The following is a 27,742-nucleotide window of genomic DNA, read 5'->3' on the forward strand; positions in this document are numbered from 1 at the left end:
AGTGCCAGGGTTGGAACCCAGGTCTCCTGCATGCAAGCTGGCAGCCTGCCTATGGTGGCTGATGTTGTTGAGATGACTCGGGGGGAGGGGGGTCGCACACACCCCCTTCCACTGCACTGCTTGCATGTGCCCTCCTTGGGGCTCACGCTCTTTGGTGAGGCCCTGAGTCCTGGCTGTGATGCTCACTGGGGTTCAAACATGTGCTCACTAGAGCCACACTTCCTGGCCATGGGGCACTCATGTCGGGGAGGGCTTGGGCCACAGCCAGTGGCACTCCAGGCTTACTCCTGGCTCTGTGCTCAGGGGAATGTTCTGGGAGGGTCCAGTGCTGATGAATCAGGGTCAGCTGTGTGCGAGATAAATGCCTTAAAACGCATTGACAGGGCTGGAGCGATAATACAGTGCATAGGGCCTTTGCCTTGCATGCGGCTGACCCGAGTTCAATCCCCAGCATCCCACATGGTCCCTCGAGCACCACCAGGAGTAATTCCTGAGTGCAGAGCCAGGAGTAACTCCTGTGCATAGCCGGGTGTGACCCCGAAATAAAGAAAACACATACACACACATTGACAGGTGTGTGGGCTGCCAGTGGTTGGCACTTGAGTATGGTTTAATTAATACAAATTGCAGCACTGGCATCAATATGTTAACATTTGGACTATCTCCCCCACAACCCCCAACATTTTCTCAGTGTGGTGCTCTTAGGGATCACACCCTTTGTGTGTGTGTGTGTGTGTGTGTGTGTGTGTGTGTGTGTGCTTACGCACAGCTGGCTGTGAGGTCAGAAATTGCTGCAGGATGGCCAGGATCACACCCTGGAGCCTGGACCACGTGACTGTGTGTTGGTGAGGCAGGCACCCTAAGCCCCTGTGCTACACCCGCAGACCAGAGCCCTGACCTCTGAGCGCATGCACGGGAAAAGGACAGTCAATGACCTGCTCGGGTAAAGGAGGGCTTGGTTTCCATGGCGCCGCCCTTGTCATCCTGCATCAAAGGGAACCAGACCTAGGGTTGCCAGGGAGGCCCTGGAGACCAAGATGGGATCCAACAGGGCCCAGATATCACTACGGCCTGAAGTCTCCTGGGACTTGGGGGAGAACCGTGGCAGAAAAGAGCCTGGGACCCAGGGCAGGCCCATGGAGCCTGTTGGGGCAGTGGGGTACCCCCTAATAAGACATGTCTGACAAATATGGGAGGGTGGGACAGCTACGGAAGAAGCATCAATTGTCACTCAACTCTTGAGTTGTATAAAGCTTGGCCACTCAACAGGTAATAGCCGTGTTGAATTTAAGTAAAAAGACATTTTAGATGGTAGATGGAAAGTACACAGAAATCATAACGATAAAAAACCAGAACATTTCCTGTCCCCAGTTAAACATGACAAACTGAACTAATACACTTATTTGTGTCCCCCCCCCCTCCAATTTCTCCCAGAAAATACAAAGAAATAAAAATGAGAGGAAAGGTGCTGGAGAGAGAGCCAACAGGCTGGAGCAGATGCTTTGCACACAGGAGGTCCATGTCTGCGTCACTGTACTTCATGCTCCCCTATGCACTGCAAGAAGTGACCCACAAACACTAACAGGGAGTTCCTCCTGGACACCGTTGGGTGTGCCCCCAAAACATAAAGAAGGGCCAAGGAGGTGACTCAGTGGCAAAGTACAGGCCTTGCGTGTAGGAGCCCTGGGTTTGATGTCAGGTAGTGCTAAACAAAGGAAAAGTGAGGAAAGAACAAAATTGAGGGCTATGGATAGAGTTCAGCGGTAAAGCGCATGCTTCACACTTATGAGGCCTGGGTTCCATCCCCAGAATTGCGTGTGAGAGAAATGGTACGAGCCCAAAGGCACACAGATGGGAAGAGAGAGAAAGTGAAGGAGAGATGCCAAAGTGTAGGAAGCCGAAAGGTGGATAGGAGGAGGAGATGTTCCAAAGAGGAGAAAATGGAAACGCAGATGGAGGGGGCACAGGTGCTGCTGGGAAAGTACCTGAGGGGCTCAGGGGTTGGAAGCACCAGGGACCCCAGGGGCAAGAGACAGGATGGGGCCGGAACACGGGATGTTTTGGAAGTCTGGTTGAAAGCATCCTCTCCAGGTGCCCCTGGCCATCTGGCTAGCTGTCCATCATTCCTGACAGAGGCTTATTTTCTGGAGAAGGGGAGCCAAGGAGAACTCTGGTCCAGAGCAGAGGTGAAGAGGGTTCTTGATTGCACGTGGGGATAAACCGAGCATCTAACTCTGTGCCACCCAGGACCGTAGCCACTTGCTACAGGTGGCTGTTAAATATTTGATATGCAGCTGGTTCCAAAGGGCAGTTGGGGGCCCACCAGGAATAATTTCTGAGTGCAGAGCCAGGAGTAACTCCTGTGAATCACTAGGGGTGACAAATGCCCCCCCCACCACCAAAAAAAAGTGGGGGGAGAAGCGGCAAAAGACAGTCACTGTAAGGTTAGGTAGACACCAGATTTTGTAGAAATGAAAGAACGTAAAAACGTCACCAACAATTTTATATAAATTGTGAACTGAAATTGATGTAGACAGGTAGATTAGGGAAGGCCCCCCCCCCCCCCCCCCCCCCACATCATGGCAATGAAATTTCTGGGAAGCAATAAAGCCACCAGAAATAAGTCTGACCTTCCTTGTGGATACAGAAAGCAAGACCTGATAAGATCTCCAGCAGCCATCCCAGAGGAAACTGGACTCCTCCTGCAGAAAGGGCCTGAAGGAAATTACCGGAGAACCCTCAATTCCTTCCTTTAATCTCATTGACCCTCAGCTAGCCCGACCAGAGAAGGCCGGACCCATCATCCTAGAGAAGATCCAGCAGGAACAAAGGTCAAGAAAATAAGTTTTAAAGATGACAATCCCAACTCTACCCCTAAAAACAACTCTAGCAACAAACTCTTACCTAAGCAGAAAGCCTTCCATAGGGACAGATTGGAGAAGCCCTATAAAAGTCTCCAGAACAAAGGGAGAGTGCACATGTACGACCATGTGCTGCTTGTATCCCCGTGGCCGAGCACATGTAGCACCCTCATCTTCTCTCTTTTTTATTTTATTTTATTTTTTGCTTTTTGGGTCACACCCGGCGATGCTCAGGGATGCTCAGGGGTTATGCCTGGCTCTGCACTCAGGAATTACTCCTGGCAGTGCTCAGGGGACCACCTGGGACGCTGGAAATTGAACCTGGTTTGGCCACATGCAAGGCAAATGCCCTACCCGCTGTGCTATCGCTCCAGCTTCTCATCTCTCCTCTTGAGATCTGTATTTCATATCCAACGCTAGGCAGGGGGTGGGAGTGGGGGTTCTCTCCACCTTTGGAAAAGTCCGGATTCTCTCTTGAGTGAGTTACTCTCTGATTTTCTCTCACTCCTTCCCCTTCCTTAAAACCTCCAAATAAAATCTGTTTTTTTTTCTTTTGTGTCACACCCAGCAATGCACAGGGGTTACTCCTGGTTACTCCTAGCTCTGCATTCAGGAATTAATCCTGGCAGTGTTCGGAAGACCATATGGGATGCTGGGAATCGAACCTGGGTCGGTCACGAGCAAGGGAAATGTACTACCCACTGTGCTATCACTCTAGCTCCTCATCTTCCCTCTTGAGATGTGTATGTCATGCTTCCATATCTAATGCTGGGTAAGTGGGGTGGGGGGGGGGCGTATAGGGGCTCTCTCCACCTTTGGAAAAGCCCACATTCCCTCTTGAGCGAGTTACTCTCTGATTTTCTCTCCCTCCGCCCCCTTCCTTAAAGCCTCCAAATAAAATCTGTTTTACTCTCCTACTCCTGAAAGTCTTTTCTGCAAAGCAAGACAAGAACCTTATAACCTTGGATTCCAGGGTGACAGAAACGAATTGGGAGAAAGTGACTGTCTCTCTTCTCCCTGCCTCACATAAGCCACCACCTGTCATAAAGTTTGACTTCAAAATGATAATGTTTGGGCCGCATCAGGCAAAACAAAATATATCGCTAGGATGAGGGAGATAGTTCAAAGAGCTGGAGCTCATGCCTTGCATACATGAGATCCTGGATTTGCTCCCTGGCACCACACGATTCTACCAGGCACATTCCCTCCTTTAATCAGATTAACACTCAGCTAGCCTGAGCAGGTGAATGAGACCAGTTGTAGTTATGGGAGTGAAGATAGATGGTCGGCAACTACACCACCTCCGCTTTGCTGATGACATTGTTTTAATAACACCAAACATCAGCCAAGCGGCACAAATGCTGGCCGACTTTGACCGTGAGTGTGGAAAGGTAGGACTACAGCTGAATCTTACGAAGACAATGTTTATGAGAAACAGCCTTGTTCCTGACGCCCCATTCGCTCTCAATGGAACGACCATCTCCGAATGCAACAGCTATGTGTACCTAGGTCGAGAGGCCAACATGAGAAATGACCTGGCACCCGAGCTGCGCAGGAGGAAGAGAGCGGCTTGGAACGCCTTCAAGAACGTCGAAGAAATAGCTAAGAGGACGAAGAACCTCCGGCTCCGGGCACATCTCTTTGATTCCACTGTTCTTCCTGCATTAACATATGCCTCAGAGACCTGGGCCCTACGCAAACAAGATGAGAACGCCATTCAGGTCTCCCAAAGAAGAATAGAAAGAGCTATGCTTGGAATATCACGTTTCACTCAAATGAGAGAACGAATCCGGAGTTCTGACATCCGTCGACGATCAAGGATCAGGGACGCTGTCTCATTTGCCAAGGTGTCGAAAATCAGATGGGCTGGTCACGTAATGAGATTTAAAGACGACCGTTGGACTAGAGCTGTTACTGATTGGATTCCACGGGATGTCAAGAGACCGCGTGGCCGCCCACCTACCAGATGGTCAGACTTCTTTGTCAAGGTCATGAACGATCGGTTTGAGGCCCTCCATGTTCCCGGAGCGAAGAGATGCCATTGGGCTACACTAGCACGCGACAGGGACAAATGGAGACGTTACTGGCGCCCGCTCGAGCAAATCGACGACTAACGGGAAGTTAAGTGATTAAGTGATTAAGCCTGAGCAGAGAAGGCTGGACCCATCATCCTAGAGAAGACCCAGCAGGAACATAGGTCAGCCAAAGGGGTTTTAAAGGAGACCACTTCCAACTCTACCCCATTGGAAACAACTCTGGATTGTTTCATCACAGGGTCCAAATATCAAATATTAAAGCACTTACTTTCTGGCAAAGTATTGTCAGGATGGTCCCTGAGGTCCAAGCACGACTGGGAATGATCCCAATATCTACATGATTAAGATGAACTCCACTGGCTTCTCTTTACAGGTTTACTGTGGCTACCCTTTTTACGTTCTTTGTTTTGTTTTGAGGGTCACACATGGCAATGCTGAGGGGTAACTCCTGGCTCTACACTCAGGAATTAATATTAACTGTGCTCACGAGGCCCTATGGGATGCTGGGGATCAAGTCCAGACTAGCCATGTGCGAGGTAAGCAACTTCCGCCTCCTGTGGCTACTCTTAAACCCTAAATTGTACACATAGCTCAGCTCTATTTGCAGTGGACAGACTCAGGAGTCCTTATGCTGAGTGGAAAAGCTGTTTTCAGCCTTCCCTCAATCAGGATTCTCCCTCTGTTTCACCCCACTCCTCTCCACCCCCAGGCAGGAGATTCTTCTCTGGCACCTAAAATCCACTATACCACAAACCAATGATAAATGGATGGAAAATTAAGGAAAAAGAAAAATAATTCCTCTCTGGAACCATCTGTAGGACTGAAAATCCCCAAAGATACATAAATGGTAGAGACCCACCAATACTTTTTTCAGCTCAGGGTCCCCGAAGAGACACCCCCTGCCATAAGCCCATAGGTAGCTCTGATTTATTGGAGACTTGTAGAGAGTCAAGGTCACTGGCTTCTGAGGAAAGCTGATTTCATAAAAAAGAAGGATCAAACAGAGAAAAGGAACTCAGAGGAAACAGACCATCCAGGAGGAACTTGAACAAAACAAGGACACTGAAGATCATTAGGGAGATAGGAGGAGAGATTCTAGGACACAAACAGGATGACCCCCAAGGAGGAACATTCCCAGAACAAGGAAAAAAAGGATTGGAAATAGAATCCGTCCTAATCATGATGAAAAAAATTCAACAGATGGATGGGAGATAAAGACTAGGAACATTCCCAAAGCAGAACAAGCAATAGAACGAAAAGTGGGATAAATGAAATGAGAACATTAGAGGTCAATTCCAGCAGATTTTGTTGTTCCGACTGACTGCAAGTTTCAGAACATGGGGCTGGAGAGATAGAGATTAAGGTGTTTGCCTTGATGGCAGCTGATCCGGGGTTGGATTCCTGATATTGCACAGGGCTCCCTGAGCACAAAGCCAGGCGTAAGCCCTACATACAGCTAGGCGTGCCCTCCCCCTCAAACCTCCCCAGCTCAATTTGTTTTTGAAAATTTCAGAACAAAAATTAGAGGGAAAGAAATTACCCAATCGATAATGTAAGAGCAACTTCTAAGTTTCCAGAAGAAAGGGTGATGAGGGGCCAGCAAGATGCCTGGCAACAGTCCAGCAGCAAGTCAAATAAAGGCCCGTGATATTTCCCAGTACAGGACAAAGGGCAGGCCCTGCACCTGCAGGCAGGATGGGGCTGGGACGCCAAGGAGTGGAGGAAGCACATGGCATTTCCTGCCATGCCAGATGCCAACACAGAAGCCTTCGAAATTCGGGGCGGGGGGGGGGGGGGAGAAACGGGTGTTGCAACCTAATGTCTCTGCCTAACAAATTATTAGGCGAGAAAGTTGCACAAAGGTCTTTTCTGTTCTGCGATGCCCGGCGCTCTGGGGGAGATGCTCCCGCCTAGCTGAGGAGCGAACCCACGAGAAGATGCCAAGCACCCAACGGGGGGGCTCTGCGGAGGCAAGAGAAAGAAATTCTCAGTATGAAAGTTCAGGGGCCAGAGAAGGGAAGAGGCTGTAGAATGAGCACTGGGAGAGGAGCTCGGTTCCGAAATGAAGCAGGCAGCAGAGCGAGATCCCGGACAGCCTCTAAGAAAGTGCTAGAGAAGTTGCCCTGTCACCCACCCCGAAGCTGCTCAAAGACACAAAGGCTGCACCCCTCTTGGAGATGCAGAAACTGAGGTGGCCTCTCAGAGAAGGGAGGAGTCCCCACCCCCACCCCAGGAAAGGAGGAACTTCAAGAGAAACAAAAGACTGTGAGAAAAAAAAAAAACACTCAAATGCCAAAGTTCTTCCAGACCTCCTCAGCATCTCCTTGGCACTGTGCAGGCAGAGAGGCCAGGAGGGAAGGAATCACTGCTGCTCAATGGGCTGGTCTACCTCAGGGGGCACACAGTAGATGCTCAAGAAACATTGGAGGAAAGGAAGGCTCCCATGCCCTCATTTAAACATCTCCAAAACCCAAGATTGAAATGTTGTCACAGAAAAATGTTGTCTTCCCACTAATTACAAAATTATTTTGAGTGATGGGACTCCTCCCTCCCTCCTCTCCCTTCTCTCCCTGCTCTCTCTCCTCCACTCCCTCCCCTCTATCTCCCTTTCTCCCTCCTCCCACTCTCTTCCTCCCTCCCTTTCTCCCTCTTCCAAAAGTCTCTCTCTCCCTCCCCCTCCGTTTCCCTTCCCTCCCTCTCCCCTCCTACTCCCTCCTTCACTGTCCCTTTTCCTCCCTTCCCCTCTCTTCCCTCCCTCGATCCTTCCCTCCTTCCCTTTCTGTTTCCTTCCCACCCTCTCTTCTTCCCTCCTTCCTTCTTCCCTTCTCTCCCACCTTCGTTCCATTTATCTCCATAAGCATAAAGTGCTCAAAGAATGTTGAGTCCGTTAAGATGCTGATCTCACAGACACACATCCTGTGTCCCTGGGGAGATTCCTGCAGGCACAGGAGTGCAGGCTCCTGGCACCGGGCTCTGCACCATGCACAGCACCACGGAAAGAGACCCTGGTCCCAGGCGCTCTAGGACTATCGACATAGGAGGAAACTTTAAATTTCTGTAGAGCTGAAAGCTTCCCTTGGCCGAGGGTCTAACCAGGTTCCTAAATCTGAGAAGACACAGGACTCAGTGGACACTCTCAGCTCTGGTGTGAGTGACACTCATCTCCCTGGCAGTGAGATGGAGTGTCAGCACTTAGACAAGCAGGAAAAGCCCTTGAAGGCCACTTGTGGATGGGCACTTCTTAGTGAAAGACAATCCCCCAGAACCCAAATGCAGCAAAGGCTGGTATACATGGCTGGTCCTGGAGCCTGACTTTCTGTTGAACCAAGTGGGTGACTTACATGCTTATCAAGTAAACACAACTGATGAATTGGATGGACAGTTAGACGGGTGAACAGAAGGACGGATGAATATACGATGGTGGATGTTTACCAACGGCAGAGGACAGGGTGAGAGGCTTTGAAATGGACAGACCTTGGCTTTAAGCCCGGGTTTGGCCATGTCTTCCAGTGTGAGTGAGCATGCTGTCTCTGCTTCTGATTGGCCTCTGGGGATGTGAGGGGCAGGGGTGCATTTTTCATGATAAAATAATGCAAGGCATGTGCTGCACTCAAAGAATGGCACACAGAAAGTGCTCAAAAAAGTGAGAGTTGTGGGCTGGTGCAATAGTACAACAGGTAGGACACTTGTCTTGCATGAGCTGACCCGGGTTCAATCCCTGGCATCCCATATAGTACCCTGGGTCCCGCCAGGAGTGATCTCTGAGTGCAGAGCCAGGAGTAACCTCTGCCAGGTGTGGCCCCCACACAAAACAAAAGTGAGTGTTGTCCCCATCCTTATTGTTCAGAAAGGGAGAGGGCAACATAGCTGATGAAGCCCAATGTTGGAGTCTTGCTGTCACCTTCTACTTCTTAGACACGGAACCCAAAATTCCCTTGGGAACCTTAAACTTCCCTTGGGAATCCTAAACTTCCCTTGGGAAGCCACGAGGTCTGGGTAGCTTAGGCAGTCAACCAGTCAACTTATTTTATTCCCTCTGGCTACTGTGATGGGATCAAAGATGAGATTTGAGCTGGGAAAATGAGAGTGAACCTCTGAATGAATATATTCTGGTTCTCAGGCTCCCCCTTCTCTGGTCAGGAAGTGACCGTTAGTCCAGAAGATGCTGGCAGCTCCCATGCAAGCACGGATCTAATGATAAAGTTGACAGCAGATAAGGCAAAGTCAAAGGACAGGGAAACAGCACTGAGCTCTTGGATTCAATCCCATCTTAAGCTGGTGATACCTAGACTTTTCAGTTAAGACATTTATGTTTTTTTTTTTTAAGGGGGAGTATGTGTTTTTCTTTTCTTTTTTATTCATTTATTTTTTTTTTGACGCACCTGGTGATGGTCAGGGCTTATTCCTGGCTCTGTGCTCAGGGATCACTCCTGGTGGTGCTCAGGGGACCATATGGGGTACAGAGATCGAAACAGGTCTGCTGTAGGCAAGGCAAGAGCCCTATCCACTGGACTATTTCTCCACCCTCTAATTCAGAATTTCTTAGCCCTACAGTCAAAAGCAACCTCATTAATGAAGCATGGAATAAAGTATTAGAACACTTGATGGAATGTGTAGAGGATAAAGCACCACACACCATGTGATCAAGTCGAAAAAAAATAGATCAATTTTCGGATCTATTTTTTGGATATTTTTTCAATTTTTTTTTTTTTTTTTGCTTTTTGGGTGACACCCTGCGATGCTCAGGGGTTACTCCTGGCTCATGCACTCAGGAATTACTCCTGGCGGTGCTCGGGGACCATATGGGATGCTGGGAATCGAACCTGGGTTGGCCATGTTGGCCGCGTGCAAGGCAAACGCCCTACCCTCTGTGCTATCGCTCCAGTCCCTATTTTTTCAATTTTTAAAAAATTGGATCAAATAGGGCTGGAGTGATAGCACAGCAGGTAGGGTGTTTGCCTTGCACGCGGCTGACCAGGCCAACCTGGGTTCAATTCCTCCGCTCCTCTCGGAGAGCCCGGCAAGATACTGAGAATATCTCACCCGCATGGCAAAGCCTGGCAAGCTACCGTGATGTACTCAATATGCCAAACACAGTAACAAGTGTCACAATGGAGACATTACTGGGCCCGCTCGAGCAAATCGATTAACAACAGGAGGACAGTGACAGCGACAGTGGATCAAATAGAAAAAAAGTCCTGGACATCAGAAGTTAGATCTATCATTGCCCACTTGACAGATTAAGAAATCAAGGCAAGAGGACTAAGCATCAAGTAAATTGTCTAAGATTACACAGGTCAAATAACTACGTGTGGACCTTGTACAAGAAAACAAATCAACTTTGGACTCTGAGCCTTTTCCACAAAACACAAGTCACTGTAGGTGGAGAAACGTACCCCAGCCGAGGGCAACGAATCCCTGCAGGTACTTCCTTTCTGAGAAGAAGGAGATGCTGAGCAGTGTGTGGAGGTAGAGGCCTTCCACTAGCAGCCAGGCGTAGTTGGCCAAGATGCAGTACTGGAAGAACACCATCACCAGCTTACAGCCCACCTGCACAGAGAGAGCTGGTGAGTTCCTAGGTGCGCAAGGGTGAACCCCCCAACCCCCACAACAAAAAGTGACTGAGTGTAAATGGGGTGAGGGCAATACATGCATGTTGAAAGTTGACTATGGACCAAACATGATGGCTGCTTGCTAACTGTATTGCAAACCTTAACACCCCAAAGGACAGAGAGAGTAAGAGGGATTGTGCCTGGCACAGAGACAGGAGGTGGGAAGGGGTGAGGGCCCAGATCTTGGAGCGAGTCCTGCAAGTCCCTACTAGTACAGAACTAGCCCCAAAGATTCTCTCAGGTCCCCCTGAATCTCTCTCTAGAGCACAGAAGTCCACACACTCGCAGGCTGTCAGGATGGTGAATGGGCCACTGAAGAATTAGAAATTGCATCCAAATCCGGGAAGTGGCGGCCCATTGTAAAAATGATGCCAGAGATTTCCTAACACTCTCAGTTTTCACCAGAGGAAATAGACCTGGAGAGGGGAAGTGAATTCTGAGCAGAAGGCTAATCAGAGTCTTGCCAACCTCAGCTTCCCAAGACAGCTGAAGAAGGAAACTGCCAACTGCGTTGGGAGGCAACATGGTCCCTGGCTCCAAATGGCTCCTGCAGACACACTCGCTTTTGGGCTGGAGATTTCTGAACACCTGATAAGGACCCCATACAGGCCTGTCTTATGTAGGGGTCCCTGGAGGTTATATCCTGTCATGACGGGGTCAGGGCCTGAATTAAGTCTTCAGCCTCCCATCGCACACTCTTTTTTTTTCATCCTGGAAATCTCTCTAGGACATGTGGTCCTCCTTGATGAAACTCGCAGTCTGAATTAGGACACATACACGCACGCGTGCGCGCATGCGCGCGCGCACACACACACACACACACACACACACACACACAGCATAAACTTAATAGCACTGCTAATACAAACTTAACCAATCTGTGAAAAATGACAGATAGAAATGGTGGGAAGTGGGAGTTGACTGAATTGATCTCAATTTTCCATTCTCTTTGCTAGCCTTTTCTTTGGAGCCCATGAGAGTAAATCTCCAGTCTCCCAGCTTCCTTTGTGCTCATGCGTGGTCACATGATAATATTCTAGCCAGTGAGATGCAATTGGGGGCTAGAGGAGAGGTTGAAGAGGGATGTATGTTTCTTTCCCAGATCTTAAGGCAAATTGTGTGTGTGGCGGGTAGGGGGTGAGCTTGATCTCGACTTTATTCCTTCTTTTCTGGAACAGGACATGAAGTCTAGGGTTGCAGTAGCCATAATGCCAGAGCAGAAAGAGGGACAATGACTGTCCCTTCATGGCAACACGGGGCTACTGTATGTGCTGTTTGGATTGCTCATCCATGAACGGATTATGTGGGAAACATCCCCATCTGTTTAAGTCACTGCTGGAGAGTTTCTTGGTTAGGTATGACCAACAAGATTCCCAACTGATACACAGAGTAACTCTGCACTGAATTAGCATTCATCTGAGCATTCAGGAGGAAGTGGGTTCCAGTTAACAAAACATGATTGTTTTATGCAGACACACTGACATATGCTCACCCTTTTCTGTCTACAACCAACCCCAGCCCTCTCTTAATTTGGCCATCTGTCTACAGCGGAGACTTGGCAGGAGTAGGGGAACGAGGGGCTTTGCAATGCATCTAATTCCTAGGGGAGCTGATCCGCTCCTGGACTCGGAAAGCTGCCCCACTCCCTCCTCCCTGAGCTTCTATACAAACTGTTCTAATACATGACCCAATTCACATGTGGGGACACAGGATACTCACTCATGGTTCCGCCCTAGCTGCGCCCCCTTAGTCCTGGGTACTAAGCATGCCTTAGTAACGGTTTGCAGGAAGGACAATGGGGCTACCACCTGCCCCCAAGAAGGCTGGCCTGTTACCCTGTGAACATCGCAGCGGGTGTCATCATTGGAGAACAGCACGGCGTCCTTGATGAAGTTGGACAGGGCACGCAGGATGAAGGATACAAACAGGTGCATGTGGATGTAGTTGCGGGTGCAATGGAGCCTCCTGAAGGGAGAGAACAGGGGCCAAAGCAGGGAGGGGCTGGCACGTGGCCAGGCCCATTGCTCTCCCAGTGCCTTGGGTGAACCTGTCTTTTTTTGGGGTGGGGAGTGGGGAGGAGGAGTGTGCAACCAATGGTGCTCAGGGCTCACTCCTGGGTCTGTGATCAGGGTCACTCCTGATGGGCTCAGGGGGCCATATGGGGTGCCAGGAATTGAACCCTGGTGAGCTGCAATGCAGGGCAAGTGCCCTGCCCACTGTACTGTCTCTTTGGCCCTAGAATAATGGCTCTTCGCCGATGACACAGCTCTCTGAATCTCTGTCAGCAGACCCAGGCCCCCAGATGCACAGTCTACTTTAACTCACCCTGCAATTAAAAAAGAAAAGTTGGGGTCACAGGGACCAAGGTTTTATTCCATCGTGACTTCCCATTTTCTCCAGTGCCTGGGATTGCTTAGAAGCGGGCAGGAGGCAGGCAGCCAAATTGCGAGTTGGAGAGCAACACGGACTCTAGACTGGCAGGAGAAACTCGACTCACGCTCAGCCACATACTAGCTCGATGACCCTTCCCCATCCCAAAGTTGGGTTTGTGTCTCTGGCATAGAAGACTGAAGTCTGTTACTTGCTTTCCTTCTTCTGCTACCAGAAGCAGGCTTCCTAGCTCGAAAATAAGGATTATGACACATGTTTGGCAGATCTGACCAATCAGCATGCTCGGTTCGTGGAAGCAGAGAGTTGCTGAGTTGTCAAGGGACCCCCGCCAGCCCTATGAGAACTTTCCCCAGGATTTTCACTGCAACAAATTGGAAACTCTCCTTACTCTGATACCACTGCACCAAGGGACTGTACCCCAGCCGGTCCCAGTGGTGGCTGTCTCTGGACTCCTGCCAAAAGCCTGACTTCAGAAGAGGCTAAGCAGAGTGGAGAGATGGAGGGTGAGAGGCAGTGGAGAAAACTGCTTCCTTGAGCCCTTAGGACCATCTACACCTAAAGCTTGAGCCTCTGAACTTATCCATTACACGGGGCAGTTCACCTTTGTTGAATTTCTGTTTCTTGCAATCAAGAGACTGGGTAACACATCTGTAAAATGGGGGTAATGATAGCTCATACCATTGTGTGAAAGTTAACAAACACATATGTCAAGCAATAGGTACAAGAGATTCTATGTAATGCTCATAAAACGTAGACTAAAAGAACAAACAAGGTCGTGGGCACTTCCATGTTTTGCCACAAGTAAGCGTTAGATCGAGAGGCAACGCTCAAACCTTCCTTGCTGTGTACCAAGCGGCGTGACGAGGCCCAGAGTCTGGGCAGCAGGGGAGATGGAAGGACGGCAGCGTGTTCTCACCGGAAAGCACAGAGGATGCTGAGAGCAATCAGGAGCATCACCAGGGAGGAGCTGTAGCCCACAGTGTACATGACCTTCAGCTTCAGCAGGTACTTGTGCTGCGGAGAGAGAGAAAGGCATGGAGCAGCCCCACCTGCCCTGGGCTCTTTCGGTTCTTTTCTGCTTCAAGCTTAGCATCTTGACTTGGAAAAGCTCTTAAGGATCATGTGATGCTAAGTCAAACATCCATCCCCTTTCTTGTCTCTCCTGGAACCAGGAGCTCACTGTCTCTCAGGAAGTCATTCGACATACAGCAGCACAAAATATTGTATCTTTGCTTTCTCACATGTAACAAAAATCTATTACCTCCTAATTTCCATTGACTGGTTCTTTTTACTGCTTCGAAGGTCACGTAAATTGAATTTGTCAGTAAGGCCTATTGTTATTACTGTAATTATTTAGTTTTTAGATGTCCTCAGTGATTACTCCTAGCTCTATGCTCAGGCATCACTCCTGGCAGGCCCAAGGGACCATACAGCATACCAGGGATTGATCCTGGGTCAGCTTCATGCATGGCAAATGACTGACCCACTGTATATCGCTCCAGCACCCCCGTTGTCATTTTTAACTTATTACTAGATTTGTAGAACTCAGAAAGATTGTAGAGAAGTCTGTCAATTTACACAGGTCTTTGTCTCTCCCTCCCTGAACAGGTCTTCTCAGCACTAACTTGTCCTTAACTTTAATCCTCCATATTGTGCAATTTACATGCTCCAGTTCATCAAAGTGCATCTTTTTTTTTTGTTTTGTTTTTTTTGTGTCATACCCAGCTGTGCTCAAGGATTACTCTTGGCTCAGTGCTTAGAGGTCACACCTGGTGGGGCTTGGGAAACAGTGGGGTACTGGGGATTGAACCCAGCTCAGCCACATGCAAAGCAAGGACCCTACAAGACTATACTATTGCTCAGTCCCCAGGTCAAAGTCCTTCCCAAGTAAGATACCCAGAAGCCTTACTGGAAAGCTCTGGATGTTTTCTCTGAGCAGGAATACAGGGAGCTGAACCTTCATGTTCCCTAATCTAGGCATTGCACTCCTGTCTGTGGGGCTGAGTGGGTAGGAATTTGGTTAGCGATCATTTCATAAGACAGTCTCATCTAGGGCACCAAAAACTCTCAGTGAACTGGAATAACTAGCAAAACATTACTGTGTGATATAGATATATAAGTGCGAAGACCTACAGTTCTTAGGTTCCCGAAATAAACTGTACAACATTCTTAAAAATAATGAAGGGGGGGCTAGAGCGACAGTACAGCCAGCAGGGCGTTTGCCTTGCACACGACCAACCTGGGTTCGATCCCCAGCATCCCATATGGTTTCCCACGCACTGCCAGGAGTAATTCCTGAGTTCAAAGCCAGGAGTAACCTCTATGCATCGCCAGGCATGACCCAAAAGCCAAAAAATAAATAAATAAATAAAATTTAAAAGTAATCAAGGGAATGACAAGCATAATGCTATACCTTAGCTTTATCAACCAGATGAACAAATCTTTAAAAGTAGGGAACTTATAATGGAAATGAAACTGATTCAATCTTTCTGGAAAGTAGTATGGATCAAGAATCTTTAAAAAATGCACCTTTTTGTTGTTGTTGGTGGTGGTCTTTCCTTCTACCTCTATGATTTTTTTCTATTTTAGGGGCAACACCTGGCAATCCTTAGGGCTGATCTCTGCCTCTGTGCTTAAGGATCACTCTGATTGTAGGGGGTGCTCCAGGGACCATAAGTGGGGGCAGGGTATCAAATATGGGGTCAACTGTGTACAAGGCAAGTATCTTATTCTTCAGCTCATTTAGAAATTCATATCAAGAAATAAGCATAAATACAAAAGCATATTTACTCATGAAGGTGTTGGTCAGAGAATTCTGTGATGAAAAACACCCAAATAAATGTCCCGCAAAGGACAAGGAAGGGCTGGAGCTTAAAGATGCGGGTCACTTTCCCCACCTTCACTCCTCACCCCTTCATCACCCACCCTCCCACGAGGGTCAGTGGGCCGAGACTGTGGCATGAAAAGCCAGGGAGGAGGCAGCTGCCAAAGAAAGCAGGGCTGTTCTCAGTTACAGGAAACCAGTGCCCCAAGCAGCAGGCCGCCCTGGAATGTGGGGTGCTTTGGCCAAGTTTGGGCATGTGATTTCAAGAGACACATTCATAAACTGGAATATTTCCGGAGGAGCAAGATTGTGTCATCTGAAGAGCACACGAAAACAGCGGGTTTACTTCTGGGAATATATCTTGAGGATGCAAAAAAGCACAGTAAAAATGACATCTGTACCTATGTGTTCATTGCAGCACTGTACACAATAGCCAAATTCTGGAAACAACTCAATGCCCTAGAACAGATGACTGGTTAAAGAAACTTTGGTACATCTACACAATGGAATATTATGCAGTGGTTAGGAGAGATGAAGTCATGAAATTTGCTTATAAATGGATAGACCTGGAGAGTATCATACTAAGTGAAATGAGTCAGAGGGACAGACATAGAAGGACTGCACTCATTTGTGGAGTATAAAACAACATAACATGAGGCTGACAGCTAAGGATAGCAGATACACGGGACAGGAAGATTGCTCCATAGCCGGACGCCTGCCTCATGAGTGGAGGGGAGAAGGTAGCTGGAATAGAGAAGCAATCACTAAGAAAATGATGGCCTGAGAACCGGTCGGGATGGGAGATGCGTGCTGAAAGTAGATAAGGGACCAAACATGATAAGGGACCAAACATCAGGGTCTGTATTGCAAACCATAATGGGGAGAGAGAGAGAGAGGGAGAGAGAGAGAGAGAGAGAGAGAGAGAGAGAGAGAGAGAGAGAGAGAGAGAGAGAGAGAGAGAATATTGTCTGCTTGGAGGCAGAGGAAGGTGGGAAAGGGGGTTATACCAGGGATATTGGTGGTGGGGAATGTGCACTGGTGGAGGGATGGGTTTTGATCATTGTGTGACTGTAACCCAACTTGTAACTATATCATGGTGATTCAATAAAATTTAAAAAAAAAAGAAAACAGCGGGTTCCTCTATAAGCAGAGGGCTACAAGCAAACAAGCAAGTTTCAAGAAGAAAAGCATCGGCATTAGGCTGGGGAAGGATCCAAACCACCAGAGTACCTGGTAGCATGCGTAGGGCCCCAAGTGTGATCCCTGGCATCTCATGGTCTCCCTCGCACTGCTAAGGGTAGCCCTGATGACTCCCAGCACGATGGGGAGGCTCCTCATAAACATGAATCCCCCCCCCCCCCCAAATTTTCTGCATTTCTAAATGCAGAAACTGCATTTAGATGGAGCTGGATTGATAGTACAGCAGGCAGGGTGCTTGCCTTGCACACAGAAAACACAAGTTTGATCCCCAGAATCTCATATGGCCCCTTTAATCTGCCAGGACTGATTCCTGAGCCAGGAGTGAGCTTTGAGCACTGCTGGGTGTGGTCCAAAAGGCCAAAAAGAAAAAAGTATTGGAAGTATTGAGACAGAGAAGGATGGGACCGAATGTATGAGCCAGAGGGGGAAAAGTGGATTTGATTCACTGACCCAAAATGTACTGGAGCCAGGAGGTCACCTGCACCCTGGTGCCAGGGTGAGTGCCAGGTGGCTGAGCTGCTTCCAACGGTTATGAGGAAAAACCCAGAAGCCAGGCTGCCTCTCGAGGAAGAAAAGGGGGAATGTCAAAAGAGCAATCAGCTTCCGGGTTCTGGCTATTGTGAACAGTGCTGCAATGAACACACAAGTGCAGATGTCATTTCTGCTGCGTGTTTTTGCAGCCTGGGGGTATATTCCCAGAAGTGGTATTGCTGGGTCATATGGAAGTTCCATTTCTAGGTTTTTTGAGGAATGCTCATATTGTTTTTCCAAAAAGGGCTAGACTAGTAAGCATTTCCACCAACAATGAGGAAGAGTCCATTTTTCCTTGCATCGGGTGGGGGCAGGAGGAATATGGAGGACATTGGTAGTGGGAAAAGTACACTGGGGGGAGGATGGGTGTTAGAACATTGTGTGACTAAAACCGATTATGAAAGCTTTGTGTGAATATCTCATGGTGATTCAATAAAAAAATAAATTAAAAAAATGAGGGGCTGGAGCAAAGCACAGCAGACAGGGCATTTGCCTTGCAGGCGGCCGACCCGGGTTCGATTACCATTATCCCATATGGTCCCCTGAGCATCGCCAGGAGTGATTCCTGAGTGCAGAGCCAGGAGTAACCCCTGTGCATCACCGGGTGTGAACCAAAAACCAAAAATAAATAAATAAAATGAAAAACAACTTCAGAATCAAATTGGAGTCTTAATTATAAAATAGTAATAATAATGATGATGATGATAGCACTGCGCTGTAAGCACTGTAGCCCCATTGTCCATCAATTTGCTTGAGCGGACACCAGTAACGTCTCTATTGTGAGACTTGTTGTTACTGTTTTTGGCATATCGAATACGCCACGGGGAGCTTGCCAGGCTCTGCTGTGCGGGCGGGATACTCTCAGAAGCGTGCTGGGCTCTCCGAGAGGGATGGAGGAATCGAACCCTTGTACGGGTCGGCCGCATGCAAGGCAACCACCCTACCCGCTGTGCTATCGGTCCAGCCCTAATAATAATAATAATAATAATAAAAGAGCAATCAGCTACCTGAGTGCAATCAGTATTCTGGGGTTTGGACACACCCCAAAGCTGAGGGATGTATCTAAACCGGAAGACCCACACACCAACTAGGATCTTGCTACAGGTGGTGGAGTCCAGAGCTGGGGGTGTGCATCTCCCCTGGGAACCCCCATCTTGCAACCCTCCATGTAGGGGCAGGTGTAGAGGGGCTTTGGCAGCAAGGGAGATGGCAGAGGGCCAGCCTGGCATGTATCACTTTGCTGTCCTATCACTCAGCTGCAGGAACCCTCAGGACCCTGGCCAGTATGCCAGGGTCTTGCCTGCACCCATTCCTGTGTCTTTAGGTCTGTAACTGAGTCCTCTTGCCAAGAGGCTTGAAGTCTTAATGCTCCAGCCCCCCAACCACCCAGCCACAACAGAGCCCCATGTCCCAGAGGAAATGGCTTCCAGAAACTTCATTGCTGTCTTACCTGGATTCAGCTACCTTGTTCTGTTGTGTCTCCTGATGACACCACCTTCTCCGTCTAGATCAGAGGTCAGCGGATTTTTCCCATAAAGGGACAGAGTAAATATTTTAGACTCTGGGGGCCACACACAGTCTCTTCTATAACTTGTAGCACCCAGCACTGGCGCTAGCTATGGCTGTGATTCAAGAAAGAGATAATTGCTAACGAAGGAAGTGATCAGGTTGGCCACAAGTGGTCAAGCTTTGTTCTAGGTAACTGTTCGAAACTCTACTTTGTGGTAAAGTGGCAATTTTGCCTGTTTTTTTTTCTGTCGGTCAGACTCCACTGTTGGCTTTCGTCAATAATGGAGAGGGGTGTGCTAAGGAAGGAAGCTGAAGAAAGAAGACAGAAGAAGGAGGAGGACGAGGAAAGGGGAGGAGGAGAGAGAAGTAGGAAGAAGGAAGAGGAGGAAGCAATGGACCACAGCCGATGGTACTCCTGGCTCAGCACTTAGAAATTACTCCTGACTACTCCTGGCAGTATTCGGGGACCATATGGGATGCTGGGGACTGAACCCCAGTTGGCCAAGTGACAGGTAAGAGCCCTACCTGCTGTACTATTGCCCTAGCCCTTAAATCTTAAAATTTAAGACAAAGTGTGTAGTCTGTGGACCTATGATCTGGAGACTCTTTCCATCTTTTTTTTCTTCTTTTTTTTGCTTATGGGTTGTCCTTGGCTCCCTGGTGATGGTGCTGGGAGGACCATATGGTATGCCTGGAATTGAAGCCGGGCTGGCTGTGTGCAAGGCAAGTGCCTTACTCACTGTACTGTCTCTCCGGCCCTGATACTCTTCCATCCTTAAAATTAAAAACAACAAACGTTTCTTGTTTGTTTTTGTTTAACGTGAGTTGAATTCAGGGCAGGTTTCCTACCCATGATTTTTTTCTGGCCATTAAGTTTCTGAAGTAAGTGTAGAATTTTGCTTTCCTCTTTGGGGAATCTGAGCTCCTTGCGTGGGGATTTCGGTCTGCTGTCCAGGGTCCATTCATTCCTGGCCGATTAGGCTAAGCCAACAGTTGCCACATGGACCTCTGCCACACCAGACTCAGGAAAAAAAAATAATTCTATAGGACCCAGAACAATTCTACAGTGTAAAGGGTCCTTAGGTCAAAAAGTTTGAGAACTGCTGGCCCGAGGGAGTCATGTGGGAGAGGGGTGGGGACAGGTGGCAGCCACTTTGGCCAATGAGAGATGAAACCAGGTTTGCTAAGGGCCAGAGAGATAGTATATAGGGCAGAGCACTTGCCTCACGTACAGATGATCAGGCTTGATCTCGGAACCACACGTGGCCCCCGAGTCCGACCAGGTATAAGCCCTAAGCACTACCATATGTGGGCCCCCCCAAACAAAAATAAACAAAAAAGCAGGTTTACTGGGGGGTCTGGAGCAATAGCATAGAGGTAGGGCGTTTGCATTGCGCGCGGCCGACCCGGCCGAGAGAGTTCGATTCCTTCGCCCCTCTTGGAGAGCCTGGCAAGCTACCCAGAACATCTCGCCTGCACGGCAAAGCCTGGCAAGCTACCGTGACGTATTCAACATGCCAAACACAGTAACAACAAGTCTCACAATGGAGATGTTACTGGGCCTGCTCAAGCAAATCAATGAACAATGGGAGGACAGTGCTACTGGGGCACTGGACAGCGATGTCCGTGGGATTCTAGGAGGGAGTGTTAGGAGGAGAGCTCACCCCTCCTTCTGGCCACAACTGCCGTCGCAAAGGCCAATGCTGCCATCTGGTCTATGGAGGTGTCTTGTCTGTGCACCTCACACATAGTCTCTGCACCACAACCCCATTACGTGTGCCATGCTTATGAAGCCAGATGAAAATACTTGTTGCTTGTAGCCTACAGTGTCCTCTTTTTTAAAAAAATTGAATCACCATGACATAGATGTGTTTCAGTCACACAGTGTTCCAACATCCATCCCTCCATCAGTGTAATTTCCCAGCACCAGTGTCCCCAGTTTCTCTCCACTCCTTCAAGCCACCCCCTACCCCAGCCTGCTTCTATGGCAGGCACCTCCCCACCCCCTTCCCTCTCTCTCTCTCTCTCTCTCTCTCTCTCTCTCTCTCTCATGTTATGGTTTGCAATACAGATGCTGAACAATGATCACATCTCCCTTTACTGCTTTCATCACTCAGTTCTTGTCCAGAGCGATCATTTCCAACTAGTATTGTTATAGCGGACTCTCCTCTATCTCAACTACCCTCCATCCCCCATGCCCTTGTGGTAATTCCCAAGCACTGATCAGTCCTCCTGGCCCCTGTTTTCCCTTGGATATTAGTTTCCCTTGGTCTTGGATATTAGTTTCATGCAGTTTTTTTTTTTTTTGCTTTTTTTGGGTCACACCCAGCGATGCACAAGAGTTACTCCTGGTTCATGCACTCAGGAATCACTCCTGGTGATGCTCAGGGGACTATATGGGATGCTGGGAATCAAACCTGGGTCGGCCGCATGCAAGGCAAATGCCCTACCCGCTGTGCTATTGCTCCAGCCCCTTAATACAGTTTTTTTTCCATATATCCCACAAATAAATGCAGTCATTCTATATCTGTTTCTCTCCTTCTGACTCATTTCACTCAGCATGCTACTCTCCAAGTCCATCTATTTATAGGCAAATTTCATGACCTCGTTTGTCCTAACAGCTGTGTAATACTCCATTGTGTAGATGTACCATAGTTTCTTTATCCATTTGTCTGTCCTCTTTATTTTTGGCGATGCAAAGGAGGAAAACAAACACCTCCACAGAGCTCCACAACAGAGCCACAGCTGACGTCACCACGCTCCTAAAGCATCCTTTGATCCTTCTCCTGACTCCGCATCCCGAAAAGCTTCCCTCTTCACTGGATGGATTGTACAAACGCGATTTCACACACCAGTCTCCTGCCTTCATGGAAGTCAGTGATAGAGAGGGGTCTGCAGGCTGGAGCCCACCGCCACACCCTTCAAGGCCAAGGGTACCCATGGGGCCGGGTCTTGCTGGGATTCCTTACTGAAAGCACCCTCCTAAGACCAGAGCAGAACAGCTTGTGTTTTCCACAGCTGGCTGTCAAGTCCTGGAAGGCATCACCCGCTCCCCGTCCCCACCTCACAATCTCCTTTCTATGGAGAAGTGAGCAAGCCTCCTTGGATGCCCGGGCTGTGCAGCAGAGTGGTACCGGTCACCCTCTGCAGGCTGGGCCTTGTGGTCCACACGCGGAGCGAGGCTTACCCGCTTCTCATTGCTGGACGAGCTGTTCACGCTGATCCCACAGGCCAGGTCAGGCCTGGGGAAAGTTTCTGACCAGCCGTCTGGAGTGCAGTTTCGGAAGATGGAACCTGTAGGTACCCAACATCCTGGAGGTGAGTGGTGGGTCTCTCGGGTACCCTCAGCCATGCCTTAGGGGCAGCCTAGAACTTCCTGTCTGTCTGCCCCCACCTTTTTCCGAACCACACACAGTGTCCAACTGGCCTCGCTGATTCTAGAAGACAGAAAGAACCAAGGAAAGTGGTGGGAGAGGCTGTGGAGAGGACAGAGGAGCCTAGAAACACCAATCATGGGATGCTCGTGCACGTCCGTATGTGTTTGCATGTGTCTGTGTGTCTATTTGTGTGTCTGGGGGTATGTGTTTAGGCGCTTTTGTGTATGTGTTCTTGTGAGTATCACGATCACGGTCCTCCCGATGTTCATTGATTTGCTCGAGCGGGCCCAGTAACGTCTCCATCATATGAGACTTGTTGTTACTGTGTTTGGCATATCGAATACATCACGGGGAGCTTGCCAGGCTCTGCCGTGCGGCGAGATACTCTCGGGAGCTTGCCGGGCTCTCTGAGAGGGGCGGAGGAATCGAACTCGGGTTGGCCATGTTGGCCGCTTGTAAGGCAAACGCCCTACCGCTGTGCTATCGCTCCCATATATGTGTACATATGTGCATGTCTGTGTGTACTTGGCTATATTTGTGTGTCTGTGCATGTGTGTGTATGTATGTGTATGTGCGTGTATTTGTGTGGTTGGAGGGTGTGTTGGGTGCATCTGTGTATGTGTTTTCTGAGCATTTGTGAGGACATCTGTATATGTGTGTGTTTATATATGTGTGTATATGTGTGTATATATATGTCTCTGTGTATTTGTGTCTGTGTGTGCACATGTGAGGCAGGAACAGAAAGACCCCCTGGGCCGGGCACAAATACCCAACCCTCAGCCTCCCAGCACTGATTGCCTCCTTCACGGGGCCCCTCTGGCCTCACGGACTCACCCACATCCCACCCCCCACGCTTCACTGCAGGGTAGCCAGGGATAAAGGGAGATAACTGACAGGTGTCGTAGTTCCTGGACCTCCTTGCAACCAGACCCCTCCAGTGTCCGCTCCTGGCCAGCCCACCCTGCCAGGGACCTCCGCGTCACTGCTGCCCACTGCACCCGGGGATGGTACCTCCCAGGCTCCCAGGCCCCAGGAGGGCAGATGGAGCCTGCCAGGACTCGGGCTCAAGGTCACTCAGCATTCTCAGAGAGCGGGATGCTTCAGAAATGCAGTAGCAGTTTGGGGAGAGTCACCCTAAAGCTCTCACCGGTCCTCAGACAGCAGCGGGGATTTGCTTCTGGACCACGCCTGGTGAGATCAGGACTCACTGCACGGGCCCTGACCCATGTTCCCTCCCGGGCAGGTTGTTCAGGGCCTGGCTCTGGGGATGAGAAGGGGCCCCACCTCCCCCACCCGGCCTGGGGGGCGCGGTGGAGATGCGCCTGCTCGCCACCGGGGGCGCCAGTGTCCCAGACCCGCTGCAGGAGGAGCTCCGTGCCCAAGTGCAGGCGCGCCAGCCCTTCGGCTCCACAGCGACATCGTGTGGCGACAAGAGGAAATGACAGCGGGAGAAGCAGCGCCCGGATCACTTGCAGAAAGGAAACAGGGCCCCAGGGTCACCCCTAGTGGGTCTTGGGCAACCCCAGGAGAGCGGGTGGGGCTCCAGGAGGAGGCGTTGGTCTTTCAGTTAGGGGTGTGCCCAGGGGCTGAAGAAATTGTTAGGGGAGGGACGTGGTCATGGGCATGGCTCTGTCTAGTCCCTCTGCAGAAGGGCAGAGGTTCTGGCTCAAGGAAGGCTGCCGGGCGGGCTGGGAGAGGAGAACTTCAGGGTCTTGGCCTCCCTTTCCTTCACTGGCTCTACAAGGGGGCGGTGGGGAGGGAGATCGGGGATAAATAGTCTGGGTTTTGGTTCATTCTTGTGAAAGGATCCCCAGGAAGCATTTCCAGCTGCTTATACATGAAGAAGAGGGGCAGTTGGACCAGACTGTAGCCTGCTTAGGGTAGGAGCCAAAGGATAATCAGAAAACTCCTTTGCCTGCATCCAAAGGGACCCCCACACGCGGCCACAGATGGACCTAGACTACTACCCAGGGGACCAAGCACAGGTTCTGAAGCCAGAGGATTCTGGGATGGAGGCCTGAGCCCTTCCCCACGGGTGGTGATCGGTGGCAGGTGGCTCACCCCCAGGCCACTGTTGATGTGAGTTTATAGAACCCCGTCGGGGAGCCTGTTTTGGTGATTTTGCTTCTGGACCACACCTGGTGCTATTCAGGGTGACGCCTGGTTCTGAGCTCAGGGATCACTCTTGGCAGGGCTCAGGGGACCAGATGGGATGCTGGGCATTGAGCGCGGGTGGGCCACATGCAAGGTACAGCCCTACCCTCTGTACTATGGCTCCAGCCTCGTTTTGTGGTTTGCAGGGATTTTGTGATGGCCATGTGTATCCGTGTCTATAAAACCATGGGCATCTAATAGAGCTTACATCAGTGCTAATTCCCCTTCTAAGACCACCTCCTCACTTTCTTGTCTGAAATTAAGGGATTCCTTGTAAACTGGAGCTTTCCTAGGGCAGGAGACCCCACTCCTACCCCCAGGAGACCAAGGACTTCCGGGGAGGGAGCAATGGATCTGCAGGGCCTGGCTGAGCAGACAGAGGGAGTCAGGTTCTCAAAGGCAGGAGGTGCCAGAGTGGTACCCAGGCTCAGGGGCTGGAGTAGGAGACCTGGTTGCTAAGGGGACAAGAACATGAGAGGAAGGAGGGGTGTGGAACAAAGAAACAAGCCCATGTTTACGATCACTTCCCTAATTCACTGCCACTTATCCTCACTGGGAACCGAGAACAGAGCCTGACCCAATCCCCAAGGCCAGACCTTCTAATCCTCTACAAGGACCTCCTCGCCTCCATCGTCCGTGCTCCACCTGGCCCCAAAGAATTGTCCCTGGTCTCATGCTTCCAGCCCAGGCCCCATGCAGGGAGCACCCACAGCCTCTGGGCCAGGACGCAAATTGGGCAGGTGGGGAGGGGGGATTTACCGTTTCTGCTTCTGTCTGTGAGCAGCCGGAGGAACCGCGGACACTCCACTTCCACCGTCTGTCCTGCCACAGCTGACGGCCAGCAGCTCATCTTGTCCCACAGCCCCTTGCAGCCTGGAAGGAGGAGTAACAACATCATTAGACCAGTGTGGCATGTGACCCACAACCCTGCCCTTGTTCCCCCCACAAATACCAGCCCTGACACCCTTCCTGCCAGAGTACCCCGAAAGGTGCTACTGGACCCAAGAACAGGCCACCCCAGGCAGTGCCCCTGGCAGGCTGTGGTCAAGTTGAAGACAACTGAGAAACATCAAGTCCCAGAATGATGCCTGGGAAATGATCCATCATCCTAAAGATTAAGACATAAATTGGGCCGGAGAGAAAGAACTGTGGGGAGGGTGCTGGCCTTGTATGTAGCTGACCTGGGTCCAATCCCTGACACCACATAAAGTCCCCCGAGCCCTGCCAGGGCCCTGCGTGCAGAGCCAGGAAGAAGCCCTGAGCACAGCCGGATGTGGCCCAAAAAACTAAAAACAAACAAAAATTAAGACATAAATTTCTCCCTGTTTGGAGCTGAGAGACGGCCTGTCTCCCAAGGTCCATTTTTATGTGGAAATAAATCCTGCAAATTTTCTTTTTTAGTTTTCTTTCCACTGTGTTGGGGATGAACTCAGAGCTTCACACATGTGAGGCAGGGAGCCCTATCCCTGAGCCATAGCCCTAGGGCCCATAAAAGTTTTGTTTGTTTTTGGCCCACATTGGGGGGTCTTCAAAGTTTGCTCCTTACTCTGTGCACAGGGATTATTCATTACAGGTCTTGGGGGGCCATATGGGATGCCAGGGATTAAACCAAGGTTGACCAAGTGCTATACTATCTCTTTGACTCCTACCAAATTTTGTGTTTGTTTGTTTTTTGATTTTTGGGCCATGTCTGGCTATGCTCTGGGGTCATGCCTGGCTCTGCCCTCAGGAGTCACTCCTAAGTGCTTCAGGGGACCATAGGAGATGCTGGGGATCAATCCCAGATTGATCATGTGCAAAGCAAGTGCCTCACCCACTGTACTATCTCTCTAACCCCCTTTAACCAAACTGTTCTTTAAATGGAAATTTTTCAGGCTGGTGGAATATCTCAAAGGACGGGAGAGCATTCTTAGTATGCAGGAGGCCCCTTTTGGACCCTGGCACTGTTTGGTCTCCTGAGCACCACTGAAAACAGCCTCAAGTTCAGTGCCAGGAACAGCTCTCAACATTGCTGGGTGTGGTCCTCAAAACCAAAATAAATAATTGCAAAATTATATCATATCTATATCTATATCTATATCATCTATATCTATATCTATATCTATATCTATATCTATATCTATTACAGTCCTCAAGCCAGGTTCGTCTTCCTAGCCCCAGCAGGGTCCTAGTCTTATCGTTACTTACTTTTGGATCATGACAGCATTTGTCCATGATCATGCCATCAACTTATAGTTGAGTATCGTGGCGCTTTGGCCTGGCCCATTTCGATGCCAGGGTAGCTCACAGCTTGCCCTGGGTCCATTCAGTCCCTCGTCGGGACCCTGCTTTAGGGGTGCTAGGAACTAAGGGCAACTGACTCAAGAATGCAGATGCCCAGGAGTGCATATTATTTGGGAGTCAATCAACTCCCAAGTTACAAAGCATAATATTAACTGTCTTCCTGTATCCATACAGAAAGGACATTGCTTTAAGGTAAACTATGCAAAGGACATAACTTACAATACAAGTTCAGTGTCCTTAGAAGGATCTGATCTTACAAGCTAACAGAATCTGATTAGGGAGAAAAGGTGATTAACTGGCTGGGGAGGAGAGCACAGAGAAGAGTTTACAGGTAAACAGAGGAATGGGAGTGACGCGGGAGCACTGTGATGGGTGTAACCCGATAAACCTAAGCTCCCTGTGGCAATGTTCACTGTCACTGTCACTGTCCTCCCATTGTTCATCGATTTGCTCTAGTGGGCCCAGTAACGTCTCCATTGTGAGACTTGTTGTTACTGTGTTTGGCATATCGAATACGCCACGGGGAGCTTGCCAGGCTTTGCCATGTGGGTGAGATACTCTCGGTAGCTTGCCAGGCTCTCCGAGAGAGCAATGCTATTCTACACAAAATACTGGAGCTGGAGCGATAGTACAGCGGGTAGGGCATTTGCCTTGCATGAGGCCAACCCGGCTGACCTGAGTTTGATTCCTCTTGCCCCCCTCAGAGAGCCGGGCAAGCTACCGAGAATATCTCGCCCTCACAGCAAAGCCTGGCAAGCTACCCATGACGTATTGGATATGCCAAACACAGTAACAGCAAGTCTCACAATGTTACTGGGCATGCTCGAGCAAATCGATGAACAACGAGAGGAGAGTGCAGTGCAGTGCTGGGACTTCTCTGGTCCATGTTCTGGGCCTGGCCTTTTAGCTCTAGCTGGGCACCAAGAGGGATCACTTTGTGCTTCACCCCTGACTCACTCCATCC

At 49.7% G+C, this 27,742-nt stretch overlaps 1 protein-coding gene across 1 annotated transcript in view; it reads right to left on the reverse strand.

The window, feature by feature from the left end:
- SCTR (secretin receptor) overlaps positions 1 to 27,742 on the reverse strand; it is a 59,043-nt gene that overhangs the window by 12,139 nt on the left and 19,162 nt on the right. The window contains exons 2-6 of the mRNA XM_056117563.1: positions 25,255 to 25,368; positions 22,152 to 22,258; positions 13,817 to 13,914; positions 12,345 to 12,474; positions 10,294 to 10,447 (exon numbers count right to left, since the gene is read on the reverse strand). Coding sequence (XP_055973538.1) covers positions 10,294 to 10,447; positions 12,345 to 12,474; positions 13,817 to 13,914; positions 22,152 to 22,258; positions 25,255 to 25,368 — 603 coding nt within the window. The remainder of the gene's footprint in view (positions 1 to 10,293; positions 10,448 to 12,344; positions 12,475 to 13,816; positions 13,915 to 22,151; positions 22,259 to 25,254; positions 25,369 to 27,742) is intronic.

Source organism: Sorex fumeus, unplaced genomic scaffold (genome assembly GCF_029834395.1).
Source record: "Sorex fumeus unplaced genomic scaffold, SorFum_2.1 ptg000035l, whole genome shotgun sequence".
Lineage (NCBI taxonomy): Eukaryota > Metazoa > Chordata > Mammalia > Eulipotyphla > Soricidae > Sorex > Sorex fumeus.